At 38.6% G+C, this 27,013-nt stretch overlaps 1 protein-coding gene across 1 annotated transcript in view; it reads right to left on the bottom strand.

The window, feature by feature from the left end:
- Positions 1 to 27,013, bottom strand: part of HUWE1 (HECT, UBA and WWE domain containing E3 ubiquitin protein ligase 1) — a 154,223-nt gene that overhangs the window by 65,164 nt on the left and 62,046 nt on the right. Inside the window, exons 17-28 of the mRNA XM_056130150.1 lie at positions 26,854 to 26,955; positions 26,348 to 26,428; positions 21,827 to 21,933; positions 19,564 to 19,741; positions 18,220 to 18,311; positions 17,432 to 17,643; positions 12,809 to 12,866; positions 11,537 to 11,713; positions 7,708 to 7,953; positions 6,870 to 7,003; positions 5,524 to 5,618; positions 1,891 to 2,082 (exon numbers count right to left, since the gene is read on the bottom strand). Of these exons, the coding sequence (XP_055986125.1) occupies positions 1,891 to 2,082; positions 5,524 to 5,618; positions 6,870 to 7,003; positions 7,708 to 7,953; positions 11,537 to 11,713; positions 12,809 to 12,866; positions 17,432 to 17,643; positions 18,220 to 18,311; positions 19,564 to 19,741; positions 21,827 to 21,933; positions 26,348 to 26,428; positions 26,854 to 26,955 (1,674 nt within the window). The remainder of the gene's footprint in view (positions 1 to 1,890; positions 2,083 to 5,523; positions 5,619 to 6,869; positions 7,004 to 7,707; positions 7,954 to 11,536; positions 11,714 to 12,808; positions 12,867 to 17,431; positions 17,644 to 18,219; positions 18,312 to 19,563; positions 19,742 to 21,826; positions 21,934 to 26,347; positions 26,429 to 26,853; positions 26,956 to 27,013) is intronic.

Genomic DNA, 27,013 nt, shown 5'->3' with positions numbered 1-27,013 from the left:
TTCACAATAGCCAAGATCAGGAATCAACTTGAGTGTCCAAGAATAGATGACTGGATAAAATAAATATGGAACATAAAGTAACTGGTACATACACACTTGGCTTTAAGAAAAAAAAAAACAAAATGTAATTCACTAGTCTATAGAAGGAACTGAAGTGTACAATACAGTCAGTGAAGAGGGGAGAAACATAGAATATTCTCTTATATAAGATATAAAGAAACTTAAGTGTGAGAATAACGATCAAAGTATCTGAGTACAAATTTACAGAACTGGGTTGTACATAGTGGGAGGGTTGTTGGAGGGTGGTTGGAGGGTGGTCAGAAAATCTAGACTTGAGTGGCAGGACAGTGGGTAGGAGTTTGCCTTGCATGTGGTTGACTGGGTTTGATCCCTGGCATCCCAATATAGTCTCACAATCACTGCAAGAAGAAATTCTTGCGTGCAGAGCCTGGAGTAACCTCAGAGCATTCCTGTTGTGGTTCAGTAAAGATATATACATGAAACCCTAACATTAAAAGTACTGTATGTCATGGTGCTTCAAATAAAGTAGTATGTCAGGAAGGGGTTAAATATGGACTTCAGAAAGAATCTGTTATGACGCTGTGTGTCAAGGCACACATGGCAAAATCAAACCATTTACAGGCAGACTCGAATTCTATTCCTCTGCCCCTCTTGGAGAGCCCGGCAAGCGACCGAGAGTATTTCACCCACATGGCAAAGCCTGGCAGGCTACCTGTGGCGTATTCGATATGCCAGACACAGTAACAAGTCTCACAATGTTACTGGGCCCGCTCGAGCAAATCAATGAACAATGGGAGGACAGTGACAGTACAAATGACAATTTTTGAGTATTTCAGGAAACTCTCTTTTACCAGAAGTATATCAAATGGGAATCTAGACATTATATCTTTTTAGACTCAAGTTCTTTCTGCAGATCCCTTTTCCAAGTCATTTTCAAATTTTTTTGGGTGTGTGTGTTATTTTGTTTGTTTTGGGGCCACACCTAGTTATGCTAAGAGTTTATTGATGGCTGAGCTCAGGGATTACTCCCTGCGGAGTTTGGGAAACCATATGGATATGCTATGGATTAAACCACGGCCAATTGTGTGCATAAGGCAAGTGCCTTACCTGCTGTATTATTCCAGACCGCATTTTGAAATTTTTAAAAGGGATTTTTTTCTGCTTCTTAAACTTGGTCACAGCCTTATATGCTAACTCAATGTGGTGGTCATGAGAAACTGGTTTAAAAATATATGATGTAGTATCAGTAACTGTTTGACTAACATGCCTATTTTATATACCCAGGATCAGAAAGAATCTGTTATACAGCATAGACCCACTATTAAGTATATCTGAAAATTAAGTAGCTGAAGTAAAAATTTCCTTAAAATATACTGTTACTGTCACTGTCCTCCCGTTGTTCATCGATTTGCTCAAGCGGGGCCAGTAATGTCTCCATTGTGACAACTGTTACTGTGTTTGGCATGTTGATACTCTCGGTAGCTTGCTGGGCTCTCCAAGAGGGGCGGAGGAATTGAACTGTTGGCCATGTTGGCTGCTTGCAAGGCAAAGCCCTACCCCACTGTGCTAACGCTCCAGCCTTAAAATATACAAAATAGGAAAGGGTGTCAGAGAGATTATACTGTGGGAGAAATACTTGCTTTGCAAGCAGCTGACTTGAGGTTTGGTCACTGACACCTGGCATGATCCCCTGAGCTCTGCAAGTAATGACCCCTGAATGCAGAGCCAGAATAAAACCTTATCACTGGTGAGTGCGAAACCCACCCCTTTAAAAACCTGAAAAACCACAACAAAAAAGAAAAAGCCTTAGCAATCCAATTTGTCTGAGGACTGAAAACCAGAAAAAGGACTAGGTAGAAAATTACTCACCTGACAACAAAGGTTTGATTTGCTTGATTCTGGCAGCCATGGCAGGTGTGATTTTAGATTTTCCCTTAGAGTCTGAAGCAGTAGGTTCATCTGTCTCCATGGGAGCCAATGTATCACCATCTAGTCCAATGCCTTCCAACAATCCTTGGGTCGAAGCATCCATACTTCCAACCGTTCCATCCTGTTCTCCATCTATACACAAAAGAGGAGAGCAGTACGGTGAACCTAGTTCCTTGTGCTGACGAGTCCAACCAAAAAACTATCTGAACCATGGTCAGACAAATGTTTACAGCATAGAAAATGTGAAAAGGTAAAACAGAATCTCTCCTACTCAACATGACATGAAACTGTACTTAAACACTCCTTTCCTTAATGTTGACATCTTCTAATGAGAACATCGAAAACCAAGGAGTACCTTGCAAGACTTAGATATGACCCAGGTGGTATCATTCACATAGATCACAATGTACATCCAATGCCATCAAAGGGTATTCCTGGGGCCGGAGCAGGTAGGGCATTTGCCTTGCATGTGGCTGACCTGGGTTCGATTCCCAGCATCCCATATGGTCCCCTGAGTACCGCCAGGCATAATTCCTGAGCGCAAAGCCAGGAGTAACCCCTGTACATAACCAGGTGTGACATAAAAAGCACAAAAAAAGGGTATTCCTACTAGAACTCAACAGTTTGTTAATTTTAACTCAAACCAGATCTGATTAGTCCATGAGCTTCTCACTCATATATAAATGTATATGAGTGTTTATTGCCAGATAAATAAAGATGTGGTAAATGCAAACAATGCATACACAAAGTCAGGAGAGATAGTATAATGGTTAAGGTGCCTGCCTTGCATGAAGAAGTTGAACCTTGATTCAAATTCAGCACTATTATCTAGTTCCCAGAGCACAGCCTCAAGGGGTTACTGAGCACAGAAATCAGTTGTTGCCCTCTGCCCCCAACGAAGCTTTGCCATCTGTAATAACCTATATAGAACGTAAGGAATACCAATTCTACATAACCATGCATATGTGGGGGGGGGGGGGGAAAGCAAACAACAAAGATATTAAAACTGTAAGAGCAAAGCAGTGGTTAAAGAAGGAAAAGGATTAAATCATGTAAAAGGGTGGCAAAAAGATAATTCAACAAGTCAAATGCATGCTTTTCATGAGAGGCCCAGGTTTGATCTCTGGCACCATTTGATTTTCCACAAGGACTTCTGGGACTAATCACCAGCATGGTTCTCTGAACATGGTTCTCTTACCATTACCTGGATTGACTGCAGAAGACTGAGCTGGAAGCAACCCTGTGCACCAATAGATGTGGCCCAAAAACAAACGTATAAAAGTTTTATTAAATTTCCCCCTCCCTGATGTAGATTATTGAAGGAAATAAAATAACAAAAAAGTTATATTTAAAATTTTTAGGTCTGTTAGACATTGATAAGAAAATTGTGTAAATTTTCTGATTATAATTTTGAAGGTTATTATGATAAAACATAAAAGTCATTTTCATTTTCATGTACTTTTGGACCACACTGGCTCTGCACTCAGGGAGCACTCCCTATGAGCTCTAGGAACCATATGGGGTGCCAGAGAATGAACCTTATCAGATGTATGCAAGGCAAATGCCCTACACACTGTACAATCTCTCCATTCCCTGTATTAAAAAAAATAATTGGTTTTGGAACCATACCTGACAGTGCTCAGGTATGGTTTGGCACTGAGGAATTACTCCTGGTAGTGCTCTGGAAATCATACGGGAAGCTGCAGATCAAACCTGGTTCGGCCACATGCAAGGCAAGGGCCCTATCCACTGTACTATCTCTCCAGACCAATTTTTATTTTTTGGGTCACACCTGATGATACCCAGGAGCGACGCTTGGGTCTGTGGTCAGGTATTTCTCCCAGGGACATTGGGGAACTATGTGGTTCCAGGAATTGAATCCAGGCTTCCCACATAAAAAACATGCACACAACCCATTGATCAAACTTGTTATTTCAACACGTAATCAATTAGCACACTGCAAATGTGATACTGAATTTTATTAAAATAATTTATCACCGTTATCTCATACAAGCTAGTTGAAAATACTTTCAACATTATCTGTGCTGTCAAATAAAGGGTGTTGGGAGAATCCTCCCAGGATGGGAGATGCATGCTGAAAGTAGACTATAGATCGAACATGATTGCCACTCAATGCCTCTTTTGCAAACCACAGTACCCAAAAGGAGAGAGAGAACAAAAGGGAATGCACTGCACAGAGGCGAGGTGGGATGGGAGGGATGGGGAAATGGGAGGGAAATTGGGATCATTGGTGGTGGAGAATGGGCACTGGTGGAGGGATGGGTACTCGATCATTGTATAATTGAAATCCAAGCACAAAAATTTGTAAGTCTACAACGGTATCTCATGTGGTTTCACTAATAAAAATTAAAACAACAACAACAACAACAACAACAAAAAAACATTATCTGTGCTGTTACAAACATACTGAAAAATCTTTCAGAGCTGGAGAGACAGCGCAAAGAAATGGAATACATATCTTTCATGTACAAGACACTGAATTCAAACCAGCACCTGAGCAACATGTCCCTGCTGGGCCTCAGTACCACTAGAGAGAGAAGTTGTTGCAGTTGTCAGCAACAACTGAACATATTATGTTCAGAGAAATGAGTATTTAACGAAAAAATTCTTAGTTTTATCAATTATTTTTCCAAGCATTCAAAACTTGTACATGAAAACAGTAGGTACTCTTATTGGACAGTGAGTGCAGTTCTAAAATGTTTCTTTTATTAAAAAATTATTTACTATTTTACCTTCTACCAATAAACATAGAAATTACTGAAATCGGGGCTAGAGTAGGTAGAACATGCACTTTGCATGCAGCTGACCCGGGTTCTATCCCCAGCATCCCATATGGTCCCTCAAGCAATGCCAGGAGTTATTCCTGAGTGCAGAGCCAGGAGTAATCCCTGAGCAAAGTTGAGTGTGACCCAAAAAGCAAAGCACAAAAAACAAAACAAAAAGAAACGAACAAAAGCAAAATTCCACCATAATCTTTGACACTAAAGAATTTTACACTTGCAAAAAATCAAAGAAGTGTACTTTTTATATTATAATGAATACATTTTTTACTTTAAGCAACACTGTAATTTGTTTCAAGCATAAAACATTATAAACATTAGCATAATACATTTTGATAGTGAATCAAAAAGATAATTCATTACACCTTTAAATTGCACTTAATGTTCATAAAATCTGAAAGATCAATGATACCTAAAACAATGCCACTATATTCATAAAATACATCCCTGAAAAAGAACTAGGAAAGTATCTTTTAAGTTACCTTTTGTTGGTGGTAAAAGTTCAGAAAATTCTTCCTTTTACAGCTCCAATTTTTTACCAAATTTGTGCACGTATTTTTAAAGAGGAGCTGATGTATCTTGGTTGTAAAATGCATATGATAAATATGTGAAGCCCAGAGCTTGATCCCCAGAATTTCAATAAACGAAATTTGAATAAAAAAAGACAATCACTGAAATGAGGACTATAAGGGTAACTAAAATTATACAATAACCAATGAAGAAACCAACAAAAAAGAATTAACGCTGAACAGTTCAGTTTCTGAATAATTACCTGATCTTTTTCCACCCTGGCTTGTACCTGCCTTTTCATCCTTTGGGACGAGTTTCTGCATGTCAGCCTGGCCAAATTCACATCCGGATGGCAGGCTATAAAAACACAATGAGAGAAACAGTCATCAAAATGGCCATTTACTTTTTTTGGTACTGCTCACACATGTGAGGCATGCACTGTACAAGGAAGTCCTTAGTCTATGATAGCTCATCTCTAATGATTAAATTTCCTGAGGCAGAAGTCAACAATATTTACAATCCAACTATTTACTTTGTATATCCCTTCTCCCTCATTATGATGACATACGCCTTACCATTCCCTACCCCCAGCATTGGTGGACTGAAGATAGGTGTATGCAATTCCTAAAGCCCATACAACTAACATTTCACATGTGGCTAATAGACCCAACTTTGAATACTTATATAAGTTAAAACAGCAGGACTGGAATAATCAGAAGATGCACAAAGTGATATATTTTAAAGCAATTCTCTACACTTAGAGTAAGTGGGAAGAACAATGTTTTGGACTATGTGCCCTCAAAATTCTTAAGGGGCCTCAGGATGGCTCACTGGCAAAGCATAAAGCCACAAAGTTCAATCCCTGATACAGCTGCATACAGATATTTATTACAGTCCTGGTGGCTCTGCAACAACATGATCATTTCTGGCATACACCGCAGCCAGTTTTGTCACCAGGTAAGCACCACATGGAAATGTGTGAGACACTCAGGCAATCCAGTAACAAAGGGAACTGATGGGAGAAAAATTCATAACTAAAGCCATGATATGACAGTTACTAGCAGTGTTTAAGTCATGAACATGAAACCCTTATAAATGGGACTACTGCTTAAGAAGTTTGGTAGAGATTTGACACTCAATCTTGTGGAAACCATGACTGCAGATTTCCAGCCTTTAGAATTGGAAAGCAATATACCTTTTATTATAATAGCAACCTAAATGAAGAAAGACAAGCATCTTAATTATGGTTTAGTCCTGGGGCCAGGGATCCAACACAGAGCCTCACACAGGTAAGCACTCTTTTTTGTTTGTTTGTTTATACCTGGTGATACACAGGGGTTACTCCTGGCTCATGCACTCAGGAATTACTGGAAGTGCTCAGGGATCATATGGGATACTGAGAATCAAACAAAGGTTGGCTGAATGCAAGGCAAATGCTCTCCCTGCTGTGCTATAGCTCCAGCCCCAAGTAAGCACTCATAACAATGAGCTACATTCTAATCCCTGCCTCTGAACACTTTGCCTTTCTATCTTTAAACAAGGTCAATTCTATAGGCTCATATTCCTTGTCAGGAAAGAACAGATAATAAGAGATGACCACTCCCTTACCTGTTTGGGGTACACAGCGAGAGGAGAACAGTGCTTTCCCACACCAGGGAGCAATATAACTGGCTCAGCTTGCTTAGAACACTCAGACCCAATTGAGAACCCCACTGGTTTACAGAGATGGAACGAATTTCACTCTGAAACCAAAGTTAAAAGAAGCTGATTGTTAGGAAACTCTACAGAATCATATTTTAAAAAACCTTTAAGATATTTCAGAAAGATGAGGAATTCTATTTCCTCTTGTGACTCTTAAAGAATTTTATGTACATATTCAGAATCAGTTTGATGAAGCACTCTCGAAAATACTATTTATCTTGAACATCCCTTCATATTGCTTCCTGTAAAGTCACGACAGGAGCGACAGGCAGCTCTATTTGAAAATCAAGAATAGGGAATCTTATTTTGTGACAAGGGCCACTTGGATGTTTCTATAATATAGGCAAACAAGCCGTGATACTTGACATGGTCCCCTCAGCAACCAAATAGGGCTCCCCACTCTTAAGTGCTCAGTTCAGTAAACATCTTTCTCACTCTACAAAAGGTACACTCATCCACCAGAAGCACAGACATTAAAAAAAAACTTCACCCTAAAACTTTCAATGGTCAGTTCAAAGTAGAACTGTTTAGATACTTAGCAGGCATATACCATAGGTATTTAACTAGCTTTAAATGAATACATTCAATGCAAAGCTTTTGTCGGGGGCTACATCTGGTTATGACGAGTACTTACTCCTGGCTCTACACTCAGGATAACTCATCGCTACGATTGGTGGATATGTGTAGTTAAGGGTAGGGCCTTACCGACTGTATTATCTTTTGGGCCCCCAAAGGTTATTCTTACCTGTCCAACTCTGCAAGTATGAACAAACATCATGATATAGGCATGTGCAGCTGTGAGTGCATGCAGTAGAGGTGTGGCCTGAGCAGAGAGAGTGGCATCAGCAACATTCCCAGCACAAGCCAACTCTCGTAGTAACACTGAGCCCCCAGGTGATTCAATTGGACGGTGTAAGGGCTCTAATGAGGACAGGATGGAGTCCAACTGAAGGAGACCCTCCTGAAGAACTTTGGGTTCATGTGACAGTGTCTGAAACAAAAATAATTAAAGCATTAGTATATAGGGTACATATACATGATGCTTTACAACGGTGATGATGGAAAAGGTGACTAACAATTTTTAGAACTCGCTCTGATCTTTCTTCTGGTGTTGGAAACAAAACAGGAACACGGGCATATAAGATCCTGAATAATTTCTAGAACAGTGATATGATTTCTCTTAAATGGGAGGCTTTAAAATGTGATGACCATGGCGCTGGAGCAGGTAGGGCATTTGCCTTGCACACAGCTGACCCAGGTTTGATTCCCAGCATCCCATATGGTTCCCAGAGCACCGCCAAGAGTAATTCCTGAGCACACGAGCCAGGAGTAACCCCTGTGTATTGCTGGGTATGACCCAAAGAGCAAAAAGTGGTGAACAAGTGATATGTAAAAACCTATTAATAGCCAACTTGGAGTTAAAAACTCCGTGTTTGGCTCAACAAGGACCACTTTTATGCAAGGTTCCAAAGTATGGTAGTAAACTACTATCCTAACTTATCTTCTTTCCACAATGAAAATATAGGATAGGTATAACACAATTTTGTTTTTAAAAAATGGGGCAACTTAAGGTTTAAATGACCTTTTAACTTTTGGTTTGGGGGCCACACCAGTCAATGCTCAGTGGTTCCTCATGGCTATACACTCAGGAATCACTTCTAGCAATGCTTGGGGGACCATATGGGGTGCGGAGAAAGGAACCCAGGTTGGCCAGGCGTAAGGCAAATGCCTGACTTGCTCCACTATCTCTACAGACCCTTATATGACCGTTTTCTCTTTTGAATTTGGAGAAAAATCTGACAGTAGAACAGCATGTCAACCAGAAACAGAAGAATTTATGTGCCTTTCTTAAAATTTTTCTGTTCAAGTTAATCGAGCTAGAGGTGGAGTTTCGTGGGGAATATATGGTGCTAGGGATCAATGAATCCAAGCTTTCTACTTCCTACAATGTAAAGAATGTGGTAAGTTTTATCTCTAAACTAGCAATTATGTTTCTGATGGTAAGAAATGATTAACCATTACAAACTTAGCCAACAAAAGTAATTCAGAGGGGCTGGAGTGATAGCATAGTAGGTAGGATGTCTGCCTTGCATGCAGCTGACCCGGGTTCGATTCCCAGCATCCCATATGGCCCCTGAGCACCGCCAGAGGTAATTCCTGAATGCATGAGCCAGGAGCAACCCCTGTGCATTGCCGGGTAATAACCCAAAAGGCATAAAAAAAGAAGTAATTCAGAGACTTGATACAAATCGTATAAAAAATACCAAATGATTTTACTTAGAGAAATAAAGGCTTACTAATTTAGATGTTAGAGAATGAAAATTTACAGAACATGAGAATGGTAGTTATTAGGAAGATTTTGAACAAATTATATGATTGTTCGTCTATACAGGTCAGAAAAATTGCTCAATGGGTTGAGTGCATGTTTCACAAGCAGAAGGACCAGGTTCAATCCCCAGCACATGGCCCCTTTAGACCTGTGGGAGTGACACCTAAGCATAGTGCTGACAGACTCTGAGCACCACCAGGTGTGGCAAATAAAAAACCCCACACCATAAAACAAATGAACAAAAATACTTTCATTTATAACGATTATGCCTGGGGGTCTAATATGCAACATGGTATAGTGGTCATGAGATATCATGAGCACTACTTTGGAGGACCCAAAACAAATTCCCCAAGCATACTATTATATGAAGTTTCTCAAGACTATGCCCTCACACACATATCCTACTCCTTACACTTTGCAGAGTCTGAAGAAATACTGCAAACCTGTATTCATAGCTCTATTCATAACAGTCAGCAGGTAAAGCAACCTAAACGTCTGCTGATGAATAGCGAAGCAAATATAGTCTTAAAAATGAACTTGGTATATGCCACACCTAAGTGTTTCAAAACCTCTGTAAAATCATGGTCCCTTCCTAACCTTGTTTCCTTCAGTACACTCCCTGACCTACAAGTTGGCACCAGCTCTCATGCCGTGGTCCCCTTGGAATATTCTGAGGGCCCACAGTTTAGAAATACTGTGATGCACAATAGAAGCATCTTTTTATTTTGTTTCAGGTGCAACTTGGCTAGGAGGAAATATGGAATTTTATTTAATCTTTGGGGAAGAGGGGATGGGTCAAACCTGGTTGTATTAAAGGCTAACTCATAGGCGTGCTTGGGAACCAAATGTAGTGTGCCAGTGATTAAACTGGGGTTGACCATGTGTGAACTAGCTATGCACAATAACCTTAAACCCTGTACTATCACTACAAGCCTTATCTTCTCTTTCAAATGAACTTAGGTAATATGGTTGCAATAATGTTTTTAAAGTTTATAATGCTGATGTCAAATTTGCTGTATACTATCACTAATTCTGCTCAGGGCTTACTCCTGGCTCCGTGATCAGAGATAACTCCTAATGAAGCTAGGGAGACCATATGTGGTGCCAGGGATTGAATCCAGGTTGACTGAGTGCAAAGCGAGCACCCTACCTGTTGTACTATCTCTCTAGACCCAGAACCCCTTTACTTTTTAACTTACCACCTAATACAAGACAAGGGTCTACCAGATATTGTCTAACAACATGTTCTATTTCTCTATATTCTACAGATAAGGTAAAATCATTTGGTATTTATTCTCCCTCTGACTTCTTTCACTCATACATGATACCCTTCATTTACATCCATATTGCAGCCAATTGCATGAACTCATTTTATCTTAGAGATACAATAACTGGATAGACACCTTGAGGGCAAGAGATCATTTATATATAAATCTGCAGAGTAATAAGCCACACAAAAAAGACAAATGGCATATAAATTTTCATTATATATATATATATATAGAGAGAGAGAGAGAGAGAGAGACAGAGAGAGAGAGAATAGAGAAATTCATGGAGACAAAATATCAATGACCACTAGGGAATGTGAGGAAGGGGAATGGGGAGTTATTTTTTTAAAGGATGCAGAATTTCAGCTCTACAAGATTAAAAAATTTTGAAGATGGATTGTGCAACAATGTAAAATTATTTATATACTTAAGATGATAAATTTAATGTTATGCATTCAAAACACAGGAGAATTTTTCTTTATAAAATCTGACCAATAAATCTCTACTTGACTCTCAAGCTTGAAAAAGGAAAAACTGATCATGACTATATACCATATTAAGTAAATCATCATGAGAAAGGAAGACACACACTTAAAACCCAACTGCCAATATGCTCTTGGAGAGGGCACCAGGGTTGTGTCTCAGAATTAGAGCACTTCCCTTGCCTATGCCATGTTCTGGGTTGAATTCTTGACACTGATAAAAAAATTCTATCAAAGGTTTGTTGGAGACATTTTCTTTCTGTTGCCTTCCAATGAAGTCAGATGTAAACACTATATACCAAACCCAAGAGCAAAGAACACATTAAATTCTCAAGAAGAAATAATATAACATAAAGAAATATAACATGTAACATAGTCACACAATTAATTCATTGGTAGTACAGACACAAAAAATCCTCATTATTTTTACAGCTGAAAGTAAAGGAAGACTGCATGAAAAACATGTATATAGAAGTATCACAAAATGGTTCTTACCAATATGGATTTGCAGACACCTGCAACAGCCTGACAGGCTGCTGATGTGGGAAAGTCAATGGGTAGATTGGGAAGACCCAAAATAGTAACCAAAGGCAAAAGTCCTTTCTGATTGACAAATTCTTGGCAGTGGTCATCTGTTGTATTGTTGCTCAGAATAGATTCCACAAATTTCATCTAGATAATGAAATTTTGTAAAACGTTAGAGCCTGACACTTAGAACAAAAGGTAAGTTTGGAGTAAGACTGGGGTAACCCAATACAAATAAAATCAGTATTTTCTAGAAGACCAAAGCCCCAGGAAAACAAGGATAGATAAATGTTTAAACATTGATAAAATCAGGAATAATTTCAACTTCTTCCCACTCTACCTTTTCAGCAACACAGAGTTTGATAGCATAGAGGTTGAATAACTGTTCAGGGACACCTCGTGAAGTAAGGACAGAATTTCATTCTCTTAATTTGTTTGGTTAGTGGTTTTGGCATGAAAATGTGTAGCCTCTCCCTGGAAGCAAATATCTTGGATAGTTTGATGAAATGTGTTGATAATGCAAATAAAACATTGAAGTCTGGAAGTGTAATTCAGATCAAAGCTTTTAATAAGAAAACAAACTGTGGGCAACAAACACATAGGCAGAAAAGAAGCTATCTCTATAAAGTGTCGCAAGTGCTTCATGGGTTAGAACAAATATTAAATGGGCTTCTCCTTGTTAAACAATTCAAACTCGTCACTTTTATTGTCACATATAGTTTTAAATATTTTAAAGATAGGAGTTAATGGGAAGAAATGGAAAATAAAGTGGAAATATATGTTGGATATAGTTAAATATTAATACTGAATCTGTACAATTCTTAAGCCCACTCTCTTCCTGTTTGAATTCTAAGTGGGAATAGGAATAATGAACAAAAAACTTGGGAATACCGAAAACATAATGTTCAGCTAATTTTCTGCAAAGTATTCTAAGAGACCAAGGCTTGCCCATCTTTTTCCCCACTGCTCTGAACTTTGTTTATTGGGCCACCCAGCAGTTTTGGGGACTTCTCCCAACTCTGTGCTTGGAGGTTGCTCCCGGCGGTGCTGGGGATTGAACCTGGGCCTCACATATACAAAGCATGCGCTTAACCTGCTAAATTATCTTCCCAGTCCTGGTTTGCAGTTAAATAAGGGCCCCAGTGAAAATATACAACAGAAATCACTGGACTATTTTGTATCCCCACACCATTTCCAGAAGAGTGAACATCTTTACTCAGTTTATCCTACCACAAGTCTTACCACATTAAGGATGTAATCCATGAGGGGGATAGGAATACGTTCCTCTGTACCAACAACTCTGTTAAGGGAGAAAAGAGTGAGTTACACAGAAAATCACAATACCAGTCCAAGAAAACAGTGAGGAAAGGAATACAGTATGAAGTTCTAGGCCTTTTCCTACATTAAACTTAGAGCGGTTAGTATATAGCACAGGAAAAAAAGAGTGAAGTCAGTTATGAAGCTAGCTTTTCTAAACTGGTATAGTTGAAAGCACGAAGGGAAAAAAAACCCCAAGACTTCACAAATTCAGCACTTGCAAAGTCCGCAAAAGAAATGATCCTACTATAGGCAACTACCACAGGAAAAAGACATCAACATGAAATTATTACAAACAAGTAAGTTGAATGAAAAACCTAAGCCTTTGTCTGAAGGAATTACTCAAAGAAACACATGAATATCTTACCATGTTGCCGCATCAGGTTTAAAGATACAAAGAACAGCTGGGTATGGAATTCCTTTAAAATTCCATACTTTATACCAAGGAACCACTAAGAACTGTCAGAGTTAAAGATGAAGCCAACAGCCACAATCTAATAATCTGGGCTGTATCACAACAGTTCTTGAATTACCCAACATCTACTGTCAGATCTTTTGTTAAGAAACTTTAATGCTGCATTGTAGATAAGAATTTAACAGTTGTAGAAAAAGGAACTCTTAGACTAGTATTAACTTTTGCAAGAACTCAATGGAGGAAAAGGCATACTGAAATGAAACAAAATCTGTCATAATATAGACCCCTGTTTGAATAAAGCATTTGGATACGGATCCTGGGAATAGAATTGGGAAGGAAAAGACTAAGTAGGAAGAAGGAAGAAGGGGAGAGAAAAGGCAAAAAAGTTGACAAGATGTTAAAAGTTCTTATATCTAAGGAAGACAAAAAGTGAATAATAATTTACCAGATAAGAGTGTGTTTGGCAATAAAATATAGAACAGGCAAAGGAAGTTAAAGATTCATCACAAATTATTTCAGTGATGAAATACTTGGAGACAATCTATAACACTCTCAATAAAGAATTTAAGAAGACCAAAGAGATTAGTATAGGAGGTAAAGGCGCTTGCCTTGCACACTGCAGACCCCGGTTCAATTCCCAGCATCACATTTGGTTCCCAGGGCACCGCCAGGAGTGATCGCTAAGCACAGCTGGTATGGCCCAAATCCCACCATCACACACAAAAAAGGAATTTGGGGGATATGTTTGAACAAAGGGAGGACCTATAAGTTAGGAGGGACATTTTATGAGGTCACAAACACTTTCTCCTAAGAAATATTGCAGTGTTCTGTAATATGCCAATGATTCATCACCCATATCGTTGTATCTCCTTGTAAAGAATACAGCTTAACCTTGTAAAGAATACAGCTTAACCTCTGCAGCTAAGTACAGGCGTAGTGACTACCCAATGAGATTTAACCTTTTGCAGAAGCCAAAATATGATGGTGCAGAGTAAATAATTCTATCATGGTGTGAGACCCAGCAATTTCTTTTCATTTGCTAGATGGAAGATGTAGAGAATCAGAGATAAAACTAATGAACTATAGTTCGTAATACAAGTTTGGGAATAAACTTGCTCAAAAACTTCTCTTTACCCTCATATTTTGGCTTCCTGACTTAGGATGTTATATAGAAATAGTAAAATTGACAAATTCTCTTCAATAGTGTACCCTTACCACTGATTTTTTAAAATGTTTAAGTAGTTTTACAGTCACATATATAAAATAACTCAAAGCAGCTCTGAAACAGTAATGAACAATTAGATACTTTCTGTCTACACTTCATCTCCAAAAACAATTTCTAAATTTAATTTTGCTCTAGTGTATTTTACCTATTAATGGTGGTAGAGGCCTAATCAGAAGTAAAGGGATTACAATTGAGTGTCATAGGAAAATACATTTCTTGTTTTTTCTGGGGAAGGTTAGAGTAGACAGGACTTTCTTTTAGCTCTTGAGGAGATACAAATTGCTTTCTACAAAGGAGATATTCCAGCAGGTCATGATTCAGCGAACTGCTTCTCTGCAATCATTGACTTCAAAGTCCAAAATGCAGGAATTAAGTTCTAAAAACCACATGGATCCCATTTCTTTCAAGTTGTTCAGCATATTGGTTGAGCTAAGTAAAGTAAATTTATCTCTATCTAGTATCATCTGGCTGATATCCAACAATGTGTAAGGAAAAAGAAGCCAATAGTATTTAGAATTAGTTGTAGTGAATGCCTCTGGAAAAAGGGAATCAACCTTTGTTTAGTATTTCTTGCTTATTTCAAATTCTCAAGAGAAAATCATAGTTTATGCTTGAAAATATAAAAACCAGTATCAAATATTAGCTGCTAACTTGGAAAAAAATAAATAAGAGAAAACTGCACTCTTAGCCTGGGAAAAAACCTGGAAATTCAGAAAAATTTCAGGAGAATGGATAAACACTTTAGTATATGCATACAATTACTACCATTCGCTACCGAAAAGTCACATACAGATGATGCAGCAACACGATCAATCTCAAAAACATACTGAGCAATGGGAAACCAGCTATAAGAAAATACTTAACTCGAATATGATACATTCAACTTCATTTTATTTATATATTAGAATGGGAAAACATTCTATGACAGATTAAGCAGCTGATAACTCACTTAAGGCTAGGATGTATGCAGCTAAAAACCTGTTTATAAAATTTTACCTCAATAAGAAAAATTTGTAAAATTAACCCATGTGTATTAAGACATTTAAGATCTAGGAAATACTTAATCTAATGCTCTTGATCATTAAACCCACAAAGTATTTATTGACTGATTACTAAATTATCTAAGGAAGGACTGGGATACATTATTGAATGAGATACTGTCTCATTCGAAGGGCAATATGCATCTCACTGAAGAGGCAATATGCTTAAGTAGTGGTATATTAATATATACCTGACCCTTAAACAACATGGATTTGAAATACAGTGGTCCACATACAGATAATTATTCCCGGTAAACACAGGTGCCCCACCTTCATTATGAACAGATTACATCAGTTAGTTCAATCTCTAGATAGAAAGATAATAAGGACTTGAGCACCACTGGATTTTGGTACCTAGAGGAGTATGGGTACTGAAATCAATTCCCTGACTGTTAAAAGAAGCTAAACTTTGGTAGAGTAAGATGAAGACAGAGTAAAAGGGTTAAAGTGTGCTTGACATGCATGTAGTTCACTCTGATTTGATTTCTTGCACCGTACCCAGAGCACTGCCAGGCACGATCGATTCCCAAACACAGAACTTGGAGTAATCCCCAGAACCACCAGGAGGACCCCAAAACAAAAACTTGGGGGGATTAAAAATTACATGTAGATTGTCAATTTGGGGAGAAGGTAGTACCCCTAACCCCCATAATGTTCAATGGTCATCTGTTTGTAATTATATTTAACAAAGTGTTGGAGGAACACAAAAGATCAACTTTCCATTTGAAGGTAAAGAGCAAAATCTTTAAGAATGAGACATTTGAGCAGGCTCTGTAGAAAAATTTGGTAACACACAATCTCAAGAAAAGAACTAAGATTGAAGAAAAAATGAATGCTTGAAACAATGCTATGATTGGAAAGTTGGGCATGTCAGGTTTAAGGTCTATGTATAATGTCCACATAGAGAAACTCGTATGTACAGATAAGTATCCATGGCTTGACTCAATGCCATCACCACTAACACTTTAAGAATCCTTGTTATCCTTGTTTGTATATAGGTAATGCAACCCTATCACATCAAGATGTCTGACAAAGCAAGGGTGTGTGGCAAGAAAGCACTAAGATTCTAACTCCTTTGCAGTCTTCCTTTCTTCCAGGGTGCCTTCTTCCAAAGAGAATGTTTTAATTAAGAGAAGATGTTGTGAGAATAAAATAGGGTTGCCTTCTCTGATAAAGGTAAAGATGTATTTAGTAACATAATAGCATTTAATGTCTCTCTTTCTAAATGATTAATACTTTCTAGATCCAGATACTGCCAATTTTGTAGTCCAGGCTTTTACTCCTGTTATCAAATCATGATTTTCAATACCCACCCCCCCCCCCCCGCCCAGGCACAATCTGACCATATTTCCTCCTCCAGGCCCTTGTTTTAGCAGTTGGTTCCCTAGTCTTGTGCCATGACCTCCCATTTATGTGATTTTTCAACTGTGACTCATTAGAATACTCTGGAGGCCTACAAAGGACTATATGGACCACATGGACCTAACTGAGAAACACTGGTTTATTTCACCATAACCAAATCCTTTATGATTTGGGATGCAGGAGAGGTACTACTAAGCAGTGCTTAGTAGGTTGGGAGTACCAAGTCAGGCTCCTCCAGATGATACTTGGCCAAGATATGTGGGTTCAACGGTTCAGTGTTTGCGCCTGGTGATGTTTATGCTCAGTGGAGTTGGGGGACAGAGAGCCACCTTGGCAGTGCCACAGAGCTATAACATACCAGTGATTAAGCCTGGTGGCTCTGTATGGAAAGCGTAGGTTCCAGCTTTTGGAATTGTTTCAATCATTCTAGGCCCATAATCACCCTAGAGAGGAAAATGATATGCCCAACACCACAAGGTTTGGCAACCTATCTTTCAAACACTTACTGCTGATTAGGCTCGGTTTCATTCTGCTGAGTAGAATTAAAGCTCTGCATGGCCTGTACCTCTTCTTCCTCCTCATCCTCACTAGAGGCCTCCTCTGCAGCATGATTAGACCTTGGGGGAGGTGCACTAGTTGTGCCATCTGCTTTCTGGATTGATGGCTTCTGACAGATGTATTTAGGGTCTCTTCCAAGATTACAAATTTCTTCAAGTAACTGAAAAGCAAAGGAAGTAAGATTTAGCAGTATTCAAGGAATGGGGAAAAGATTAACATTTCTTTGGAATAATTTTTATATACACTCAATATAAATACATTGTATGTTTTAAATCTGTACATATATAGATATATACAAAATTTCTAAAATATGGCTAGTCACTAACCATTTTACAAAGAAGGTAAGTTAAAGTCTTCCTAGAGTAAAATCTATTGTTTAGAGTGACAATGCTGTTAAGCTGCTTGATAAGACTCCATGTTCTAATTCTGTGAACAATAAAAATTCACACTAATGAGTGTAAATCAAGAAATGGTAACAGGTCTATATGTGTAAATTAGAAAGAGTAAGTAATAGGGAAATTTACAAATAGTTGGCTAATTATATAGAAAAGCAATACGTAAGTCATTTTGGAATATGCACAAAGGATGAATCCAAGATCATGGAGATAATGAAGGAGACATAATCTTATAGGCAATCTGATAATACAAATGATCATTAGTAGGCCAGCCCTTTTCTTGAAAGCTCCCCCTTCACTGCTCTCTCACACCCACATTTCACTGTACTATTTTTTCCCACCTTAATGATTGCAGTCGTTGCATCTGTTTTAAGGGTGGGCTGATGTCTCATAAGCTCATCAACAGCACTCCCCAGGTTGGACGCAGTATCTCCTTTAAAGAAAAAATAAACTGCTAGAAAAACTGAAGAAAACAGAGTCTGAGCTATTTTCTATGCCCAAAAATAAGGAAGAAGAAATGGATTTGGTTGTTTTCATTGTCTAATACTGTGTCTTTTTCAAATGACTTCAGATCAACCCTCATACCCAATCACTGGGGAAGATGGAAGGAAAAGCGCTCAGTTCAGGTTTTACATGAGCTTTATTTATTTATTTTTGTGTTGCGGCCACACCCATATGTATTCAGGGATTTACTCCTGGCACTGCACTAAAGCATAGCTGCCAGTGGGATTTGGGGGCCATAGGTAGTGCTGGAACAAACCCAGATCAGCTGAGTGCAAGGCAAGTTCCTTACACACTATACTATCTTTCTGGTCCCCAGTAAACATTTTTAGAAGGAACCATTTATATCCTACGTGGGTAATTCTATTGTAAAAGTCTGAACTAGTATTGTAGAATGGAAAGAAAAGAAGTACAGTGCATTAACTCCCTCTTGCTGCGCCAGTAATGAATGATATTGTCTAGGGCTGGGATGTAGCTCAGCAGTAGAGCACTTGCCTTGCATGTTTGAGGCCCTGGGTTCGATACCTGGCAATGCAAAAAAAGAAATTGGCTAGAATGCTGAAGGGAAAAAGCACATTTTTTGAAACCTGATTTCTTTCTAGAACTCTACTCTCTTGCTACTTGAGATTTCTGAAACTCTACTTCTCACTACTAGACAATGATAATATGGCCTCAATACACAGAGGAGATATTATTATTTGTACCTAACTTAGAAACATGGCTATAAAACAGAAGACTTCCAGGATTCTCAATACTCCCTACCTCCTATTACTGAAGACTGAATAGTGGACCTAGAAAGCTCTTGCTTTCTAACACCCATTTCTTATCACCACCATGACAGCATATTTAACAGAACTGTCAAGAAGATAAAAGTATTATGAGCAGAGGCTAATAAAAGGAGTAGCCCTTTCTTTCCTCTTTTTTTTAAGTGCTAGAGATTGAACCCGGTTCTCATGAATGCAAGGCATGCATTTTACCATTGATCCCCATACCCAGCCCAGTGAAATATTCCTTTCTATCTGTAATAATAATGGATGCCAATAAATCCTATTAAGCTTAGCAGACCTAACCAGAGAAATGTGAGGTCAAAAGAAAGGTTTCCCATGTGAACTGCTTTGATAATCATCTAATTTCTGGGCACAACAACAAACTGGTTATTTGTAAGATAAATCCTGGCAACTTACCAAGGGGATCAGAACTCCTCCTCCTCCGCATGGCTGGAAGGTAATCTGGAGACAGGAGAACTTTGAAGAGACGTTCAAATGGCTGACACTGTACAAATGACTGAAGACCTCTGGCATTTAAGCAGAGAGCACTGAATACATTTGGCAAAGAGCCAAGAACTTCACGAGTAGCAGGAACCTAGAGAAAAAATAAAATAAGCTTGAAGACATCTAAACAGTAGAGCTCAAGAATACATGGTAGAGGGGCTGGAGCAATAGCACAGCGGGTAGGGCATTTGCCTTGCACGCTGCCGAACCGAGTTCGATTCCCAGCATCCCATATGGTCCCCCGAGCATCACCAGGAGTGATTCCTGAGTGCAAAGCCAGGAGTAACCCCTAAGCATTGCCAGGTGTGACCCAAAAAGAAAAAAAAATACACGGTAGGAAAACACTTGCTAAGGGTAAGAATAAATCTGTTTGTTATCTATAAATGGGAGGTTTCATGCTATACAAGACTCCTTTGGAGATACACGTGTGTAAAGATATACCTAAATTTATTTCAATTCATTTCTTATGCTTCTCAGATATCTAAAATTGTTTTTTTGTATTTGGGTAACAATGGATTGTGTTTTGGGGATCACAGTCTGTTGAGCTCTATCCGTAATCCCAATTTGAGTTATTTATTTTTAAGTCACACTTGGTTGTGTCCAGGGCTTATTCAAACCTAAGTCATCTATATGCAAGGCAAGTGCCCTACTTACTATACTCACTGATAAAAAAGATGGCTATCTGCTTAAAGCTCAAATGATAGTTAGCTTTTTTTTTTTTTTTTTGCTTTTTAGGTACCACCCAGCGATGCACAGGGGTTACTCCTGGTTCATGCAACTCAGGAATTACAACTGGCAGTGCTCAGGGGACCATATGGGATGATGCAAATTGAACCCGGGTCGGTTGTGCGCAAGGCAAATGCCCTACCAGCTGTGCTATCACTTCAGCCCCCTGGTTAGCATTTTTAGGAATTAAAAAAAAAGATTTACTATTGTTATTAACCAGTGTTTATCCACTTATCTGTGGATAATGATCCACAGAATTGGTCTGTGAGTTCCCCCTAAATGGGGTGCCAGGCGGAGAAATTTCCTGCTCTATATACTTTTATTTAGAGGGTTTGGGGGCTACACTAAACAGTGTTCAGCAATCACTCGTGGCAGTGTCAGGGGACCATATGTGATGCTGGGTATGAATTCAAGATAGGAGTGCAAGTGCAAAGCAAACAACCTACGTACTGTGCTACCTCTTCAACCCTATCTGCTATGTGTAATTTCTTTTTCTTTAATGTAGGAGTATCGCTATTTATTCAGACATTGATTAGGCTGATTGAATTGGGCATGAACTCCAAGCATTGTGTACTTTCTGAGAAGTATTTTATCACTGACCATAAACTAGCAACAATAAACTTCTTGTGGGAGGTGCAGAAAACTTCTACGAACTGCCACTAATCTATGGAGTAGATGAAAACCACTGCTATAGAATGGCTATAGAATGACTACTACAGTAGAATGACTTTTAGAACACACTGGGAAACCAAAAAAAGTGTGTATGATTTGCTTTATTAGCTCATGCTTTATTACTTAGGCTGGAAAAGCGTCGCAAAAGCGATACTGAGGAGGTCCGGCACATCCACAACCCTGATCAATGATTCTCAGCATACTGAGAAAGAGTGGAGGGTCTGAGGATGGATTTGCTGCTTGGGTCCTGTGGTACTAATGATTACCTAGGAGTTTAGGTATACACCTTGTATGTGCCTGACCCCAATGTGAAGCCTAGCAACACATGGACGCTCGCAGTGCTCAAAACACTTCAAGGGACTATGAGTAGCTAGGCATCAAACTGTAGTCAGACACATATAAGGGATACACGTAAACTCCCTGTATTCTCTCTCTGGCCAATGCTTTACAGTAGCAGTCTGAAACTACTCAAGTTGCAAAGGCTCAACGCTATACCTTAAACATGTCTGTTTTGCAGGGAGAGGAATACTTCAAGAGTCTCTTTACAGAATAGCAAAAGAATGCACATCTTTTGTAGAAGGGCGGGATGGGACAGTGGCTCATACAGTGCTTGCTCATGGGTCTGGGAGGCTAATCCTAGTGATACTTGGACAAATGAACGAAATGGTTCCATAACAGTGCCATACCTAGGGCTGTTCAGGATCAAATCAGGGTCCCAAACATGCAAAGCATACAAATACACCTGACCCCTGTGCTATCTATTTCCCCTTATACTTACGTCTTTGATAAGCAGTGCATGTAGCATTACATCTGTCAACCCATTGTCCTGGAGTGAGGAGAGCAATGATGGTTCTTGAAATACAAACACAGTCACTACTTCAGTAGCTAAAAAACAAACAGAAAATATATGGCAAACTGTCTTCAAAGGTATTAAATATCAATTTGTGTTAAAATACCACACACTTGGTCGGTGCGAAAGTGCAATGGGTAGGGCATTTGCCTTGCAATTGAACCCAGGTTCAATCCCCAATATCCCATATGGTTCCCAGAGCACTGCAAGGAATAATTCCTGTGTACAGAAGTAGGAGTAACCTCTGAGCATAACCAAATGTGATCCATAAACAAAAAAATACCACACACTACAACAGTCACTAGACAGTATAAAATGCTTGTGCTGAGAATGAAGTTCATCATTGTGTTAAACAAAGATTAATCATTTGAAAGAATTTATTATATACCCCTCAATATTTTTATGGGCCCTTTATCAGCATAATAACTACAGTTAGTAATGCGTGCAATGAGTACAAAAATTATGCTGGAAGGCTTTCTCTTTTACAGCTGATAGGAAAAAAATTAACTATAAGCATATGTTTTTATTACAGCTTAAATGTGAACGCACACACACAAAAAACTATATAGCTTAAATATATGTATTTTATTAAAACATACAATAGTAAATTATTTTATGGGCATTTTTTATTTCTTCTTTGATTTCCTAGTAATTTTTCAGCAGCATGTTAAGTCTCCATATGTTTGAGTTTTACTCCACCTTTTTTATATATGGGTATTTCCTGCCTAACTGCATTTTTTTATTAGTGAAGCACCATGAGGTACAGTTGTAGACTAACAAATTTTTATACTTGAGTTTCAATTATACAATGATCAAAAATACCCATCCCTCCACCAGTGCCCATTTTCCACCACCACGGGTCCCATCCCCCCACCCCACCCTGCCTCTGTGGCAGGGCATTCCCTTTTCCTAAATGCATTTTGATTTGCAAAGATTTCATTTCAGTCTTTATGCCTTACTATGAAACCTTTTGTTGTGTTTGAACATTTGTTGTAGCCTGCAATTATGTGCACTAAAGAAAAATGTGTAGTTTGGATTTGTGGTTGGAAAATTTTCATTATACATGTTGGATATATCAAATCACTCTTTTGGTCTGGTGAGAGGATGGGGGTTGGGAACAGGAAGGGTATCCTTTATATAAGAGTAGTATTTGCTTTTCTTTCAAGGTCTATTCCTAATGTTTAGCTTTGAAGTGTCTTTTTCATGTATCTGAGTTTACTTTAGAACATACTAAGTTCCCTACGTGTGGGAATGTCTACTTTCAGATTAGTAGAATCTTGGTCATTGTTTCTTTAACCATAACCATAACATTTCTACAATGCAAATGTTTTTCTCTTGATGCTACACCATGAATTCCTTATGTTTTCTCCATTAAAATTTTCTCCCATTCTATTTTTTTAAACTCTGCTCTATTTTGATGGCTTCATCTACTTTATTTATGAGCTTCACTGATTCAATTCCTGGCTTCGTGGCTTCTGACATTTTGCTCATTAACATCTGTAGCATTTTTATTTCACAATCTGTATTTTTAATTTTTTTTGGGGGGGAAGGGATTCTCAATCAGTGCTCAGAAGATCTGGGTGCTGAAAATGATTCTCAGCTAATCAAGGAAGCAGTTAAGTAAAAGGGTCTGAGGATGTAGCATTACTCAAGCCCTGTGGCATCAGAGATACTTGGTTGACCCCTGTGGTGCCAAAGGTCTGCAAGTAAATTGGCAATGCTCAGGAGCCTTCAGTAGTATGTCCTGGCCCAAATTTCTGCATTCTTTAGCTCAAAGCTCTTTAGATTTCATACTATCTCATACTTTTTTGGCCCTTGTTCTGCTTTATTAAATTACTCATATCACAAAGCATTCTTAGGACTGGTGCATTAAATTCTTCATCAGAAAGTGGCAATATCTTGTTCTCCTAGGCTCTTGTTTTCAATCATTAATAAAGATGAATTCCTTTGTTCATGGTTTCAGGCTCTTGTTTCCATCCACTAGTGAAGGAGAATACCTTTTCTATGGTGTTAAAAGAGGGCTAATGCTGAGGGTCTGTGATTAAAAGGCCTGTGCCATGGTTTAGGGTTCCCTGTCACTAATTCCAGACCAAGACTATGACTCTAAGTCTGTGAACACCCCATCCCACCATCAAACTGACTGTACTTAATAAGTAGTATTTTAGGGGAACCTCCCCTCTAGTCCTCTGGACAGATGTACATGGCCACTGAAGTGAATGAAAGGTCGTCTTAGAAGTCTTTGTCCTTAAGCTGGAACGATTATTTCTTTGAGTACTTTTTGTTACCAATAGAAATTCTACTGGTCATAACTGGACATGACTCTCGGTCAATTACTAAGCTAACCTTCAAACTGGTATTAACTACCTCGCATCATTTCAAGGTAAAGCTTATGTCTTAAATGGAACTCTTGTTGTATGAGTTAGCAATATATGAAAGGTACCTAAAACAGTTCAATAAGGCAAGAAAGCAAATTATCATACTAAAATACTCTAAAACGATTCTCAGACCCATTAATTTTCCTGTCTCTTCCTGCTTGGATTAAAGTGTTCCACAGTATAATTTATGGAAGGGTAATGGTTGCCTAGTTATTTTTGATATACAAATTTGGTCAAATACAAGCTTATTTATAGAAACCTGGGAACCTTCTATAATAATTCAATTATCCAAGTATGAAGTTAATAACTTTTTATAGAAGAAATGTATCGCCGATGACACATGCTTTAGTGTTTTATGTCTCCTAGCACAGCGGGTAGGGCGTTCGCCTTATAAGCGGCCAACATGGCCGACCCGAGTTCGATTCCTCCGCCCCTCTCGGAGAGCCCGGCAAGCTACCGAGAGTATTCGATATGCCAGACACAGTAACAACAGAGTCTCCAATGGAGACGTTACTGGGCCCGCTCGAGCAAATCGATGATCAACGGGAGGGCCTTTACCTTTACCTTTTATCCACTTCCTGAATCACCCAGATAGGACTCACCAGTTCACCATCTCACCCTCCCCCACAAGCGTCATCATACAGAGTCTCTTGGGAGACAGGAAACTATGTGGTGCTGGAGATGGAGCCCAGACATGGAGCCTTGTTAAGAACAAGGGCATTTTTAAAATGTTGTTGCCTTTTTAAAATTTCCTTTCTCATTTTTTCTTTCTCTAGTGTACAGGCCATATCACATAGTGCTTGAGGGAAAACTCGTCCTCCTGCAACATTCAACCTGCTGAACTATATATTCAATCATAAATTTCATGTTTCTATGAAAAGCTTTTTTCTCTCTCCATTCTCAAGCCTTATCCCCGAGAAAGCCATCCTATCTTGCTGGATGCCTATGGGTAAAAGAGTGAAACTGCTATGAGTCTGTCATGTGAACCTAATTAACATTGGTAGGGAGTCTCTCCATATTTTCACACAAGATAAAAATTCCATAAATTTAAAGAGAAACACAAACTTGTGCTAGCATCAAACTTAGTGGTGAAATATTGAATGCTTATCTGAATGCAGGGACAAAACACTTTCATTCTCACCACTTCTATTTAGCACTATGGTAGAAATCAATGTACTAGGAGCAAAGAGGAGAAAAAAACCCCATAAAGGGTAAGAAATCACCAAAATCATCCTGAACTGCTTAGATCACAGGACATTAAATTATTATACAAAAATCTTGGAGCTGGAAAGACAGAGGGTAGGGCATTTTCTGGGCACAAGGCTGAATCAGGTTCAGTCCTCAACCTCCGGTATGGGTCCCCCTTAGCACTACTCGAAGTGAACCCTGTGTACAGAAGCAGAAGTTATCCCTGAGCACTACCAGTTGTGCTCCCCACCCAATAATCTTGAATTGTCTGCAAAGACCAAATTATATAGTGGCCTAAAAAACATCCCCAATCAGACACCCCAGAGTTTTGAATATGTATTGGACTCAGTAACTCTAAGTTCTCAATAAGTGTAACCAAAATAAGGACTCAACAAGGTGATAGTACCAATGACATATTACAAAGACAATCCTACAAAAATCTAGAAAATTTCTAAGAACTTCAAAGCTGTATTTGTTATAGTGAGAAACTATGTTTTATATTCTAGTTCACAGATTTGACATTTCATTATGAGAATGGAAACTACTGCAAATGGGTTTTCCAAATAAAGCCTTACCCATTGAATAAAAACATTTCTTATCATACTTGCATTATATGGCATAAAGGCTATTGTTTGCCTTTTATATAATAAATATAATAAATAGTAACTATTATAAATGATTCATTTTACACTCTTAGAAGGTATCTTTGGCACTGTAGAGATGAACATTTATTTGAAACAATTCTGAGCTTTTTCTCTGATGACCAAGCAGAAAAATTAGTAAGTCACACTGCCAAAATGTGAATTTAAAAAGCCTACAAGGATATAAAATGCACAGAAAATCATGCCAGATTATTACAGATTGTTATCACCAAATAAGAACTTACCCAGGAGGAAGAGTGAGGGACCATAGTATTCTGCATTGCTGATGATGTGTTTCAGGGAGGTAGGCAGTGAACCATCCATCACTAAGGTAAGTAAATCAGAGAAGAATATAATCAGTCTGGAAAAAATCCAGTAGGTGTGAAGCAATATTATCAGATAACATTTTAGTTGAATTATACTGAAACGGCCCTACTTGTTTTTCATAATCTTTTACTTCATTGTTACGCAATAACCTTTTAATAGTGGGTCAAAATATTAAAGAATAAACACAGAGTAGGGTAATAGGGCGTAAGTAGTAGTCACAAAACTGATAAAAGAAAACAAACATAAGTAAACCATCATGAAAATAACTAATAACCAAGGTCCAGAGAAAGTAACAATAATTACTTAAAGCTATTCAAAATGCCAAACCCTTTTCTGAAGCCTGATTTGTAAGAGAAGAGTAGTAGCAAAAAACCTAGAAATGACCAACATTGAGAAGCAAATATGTTTCAAGAAAGTAGAATACCATGTCGTATGCCATCGGAGAATGCAGGGTCTTGAATAGCCTTCTTGAGGAAATTCAACATGGATTTAAGAAGAGCTGCTCTTTGTGGGATACACTGGACTCCTGGCATGGGATAAAGAGTTGTACTGTTTTTACCACCAGCCAACAATTAGCACACATA

Source organism: Sorex fumeus, unplaced genomic scaffold, assembly GCF_029834395.1.
Source record: "Sorex fumeus unplaced genomic scaffold, SorFum_2.1 ptg000073l, whole genome shotgun sequence".
NCBI lineage: Eukaryota > Metazoa > Chordata > Mammalia > Eulipotyphla > Soricidae > Sorex > Sorex fumeus.
Note: the sequence above shows the minus strand (reverse complement) of the source record. Positions and strands in the feature narration are given on the sequence as shown.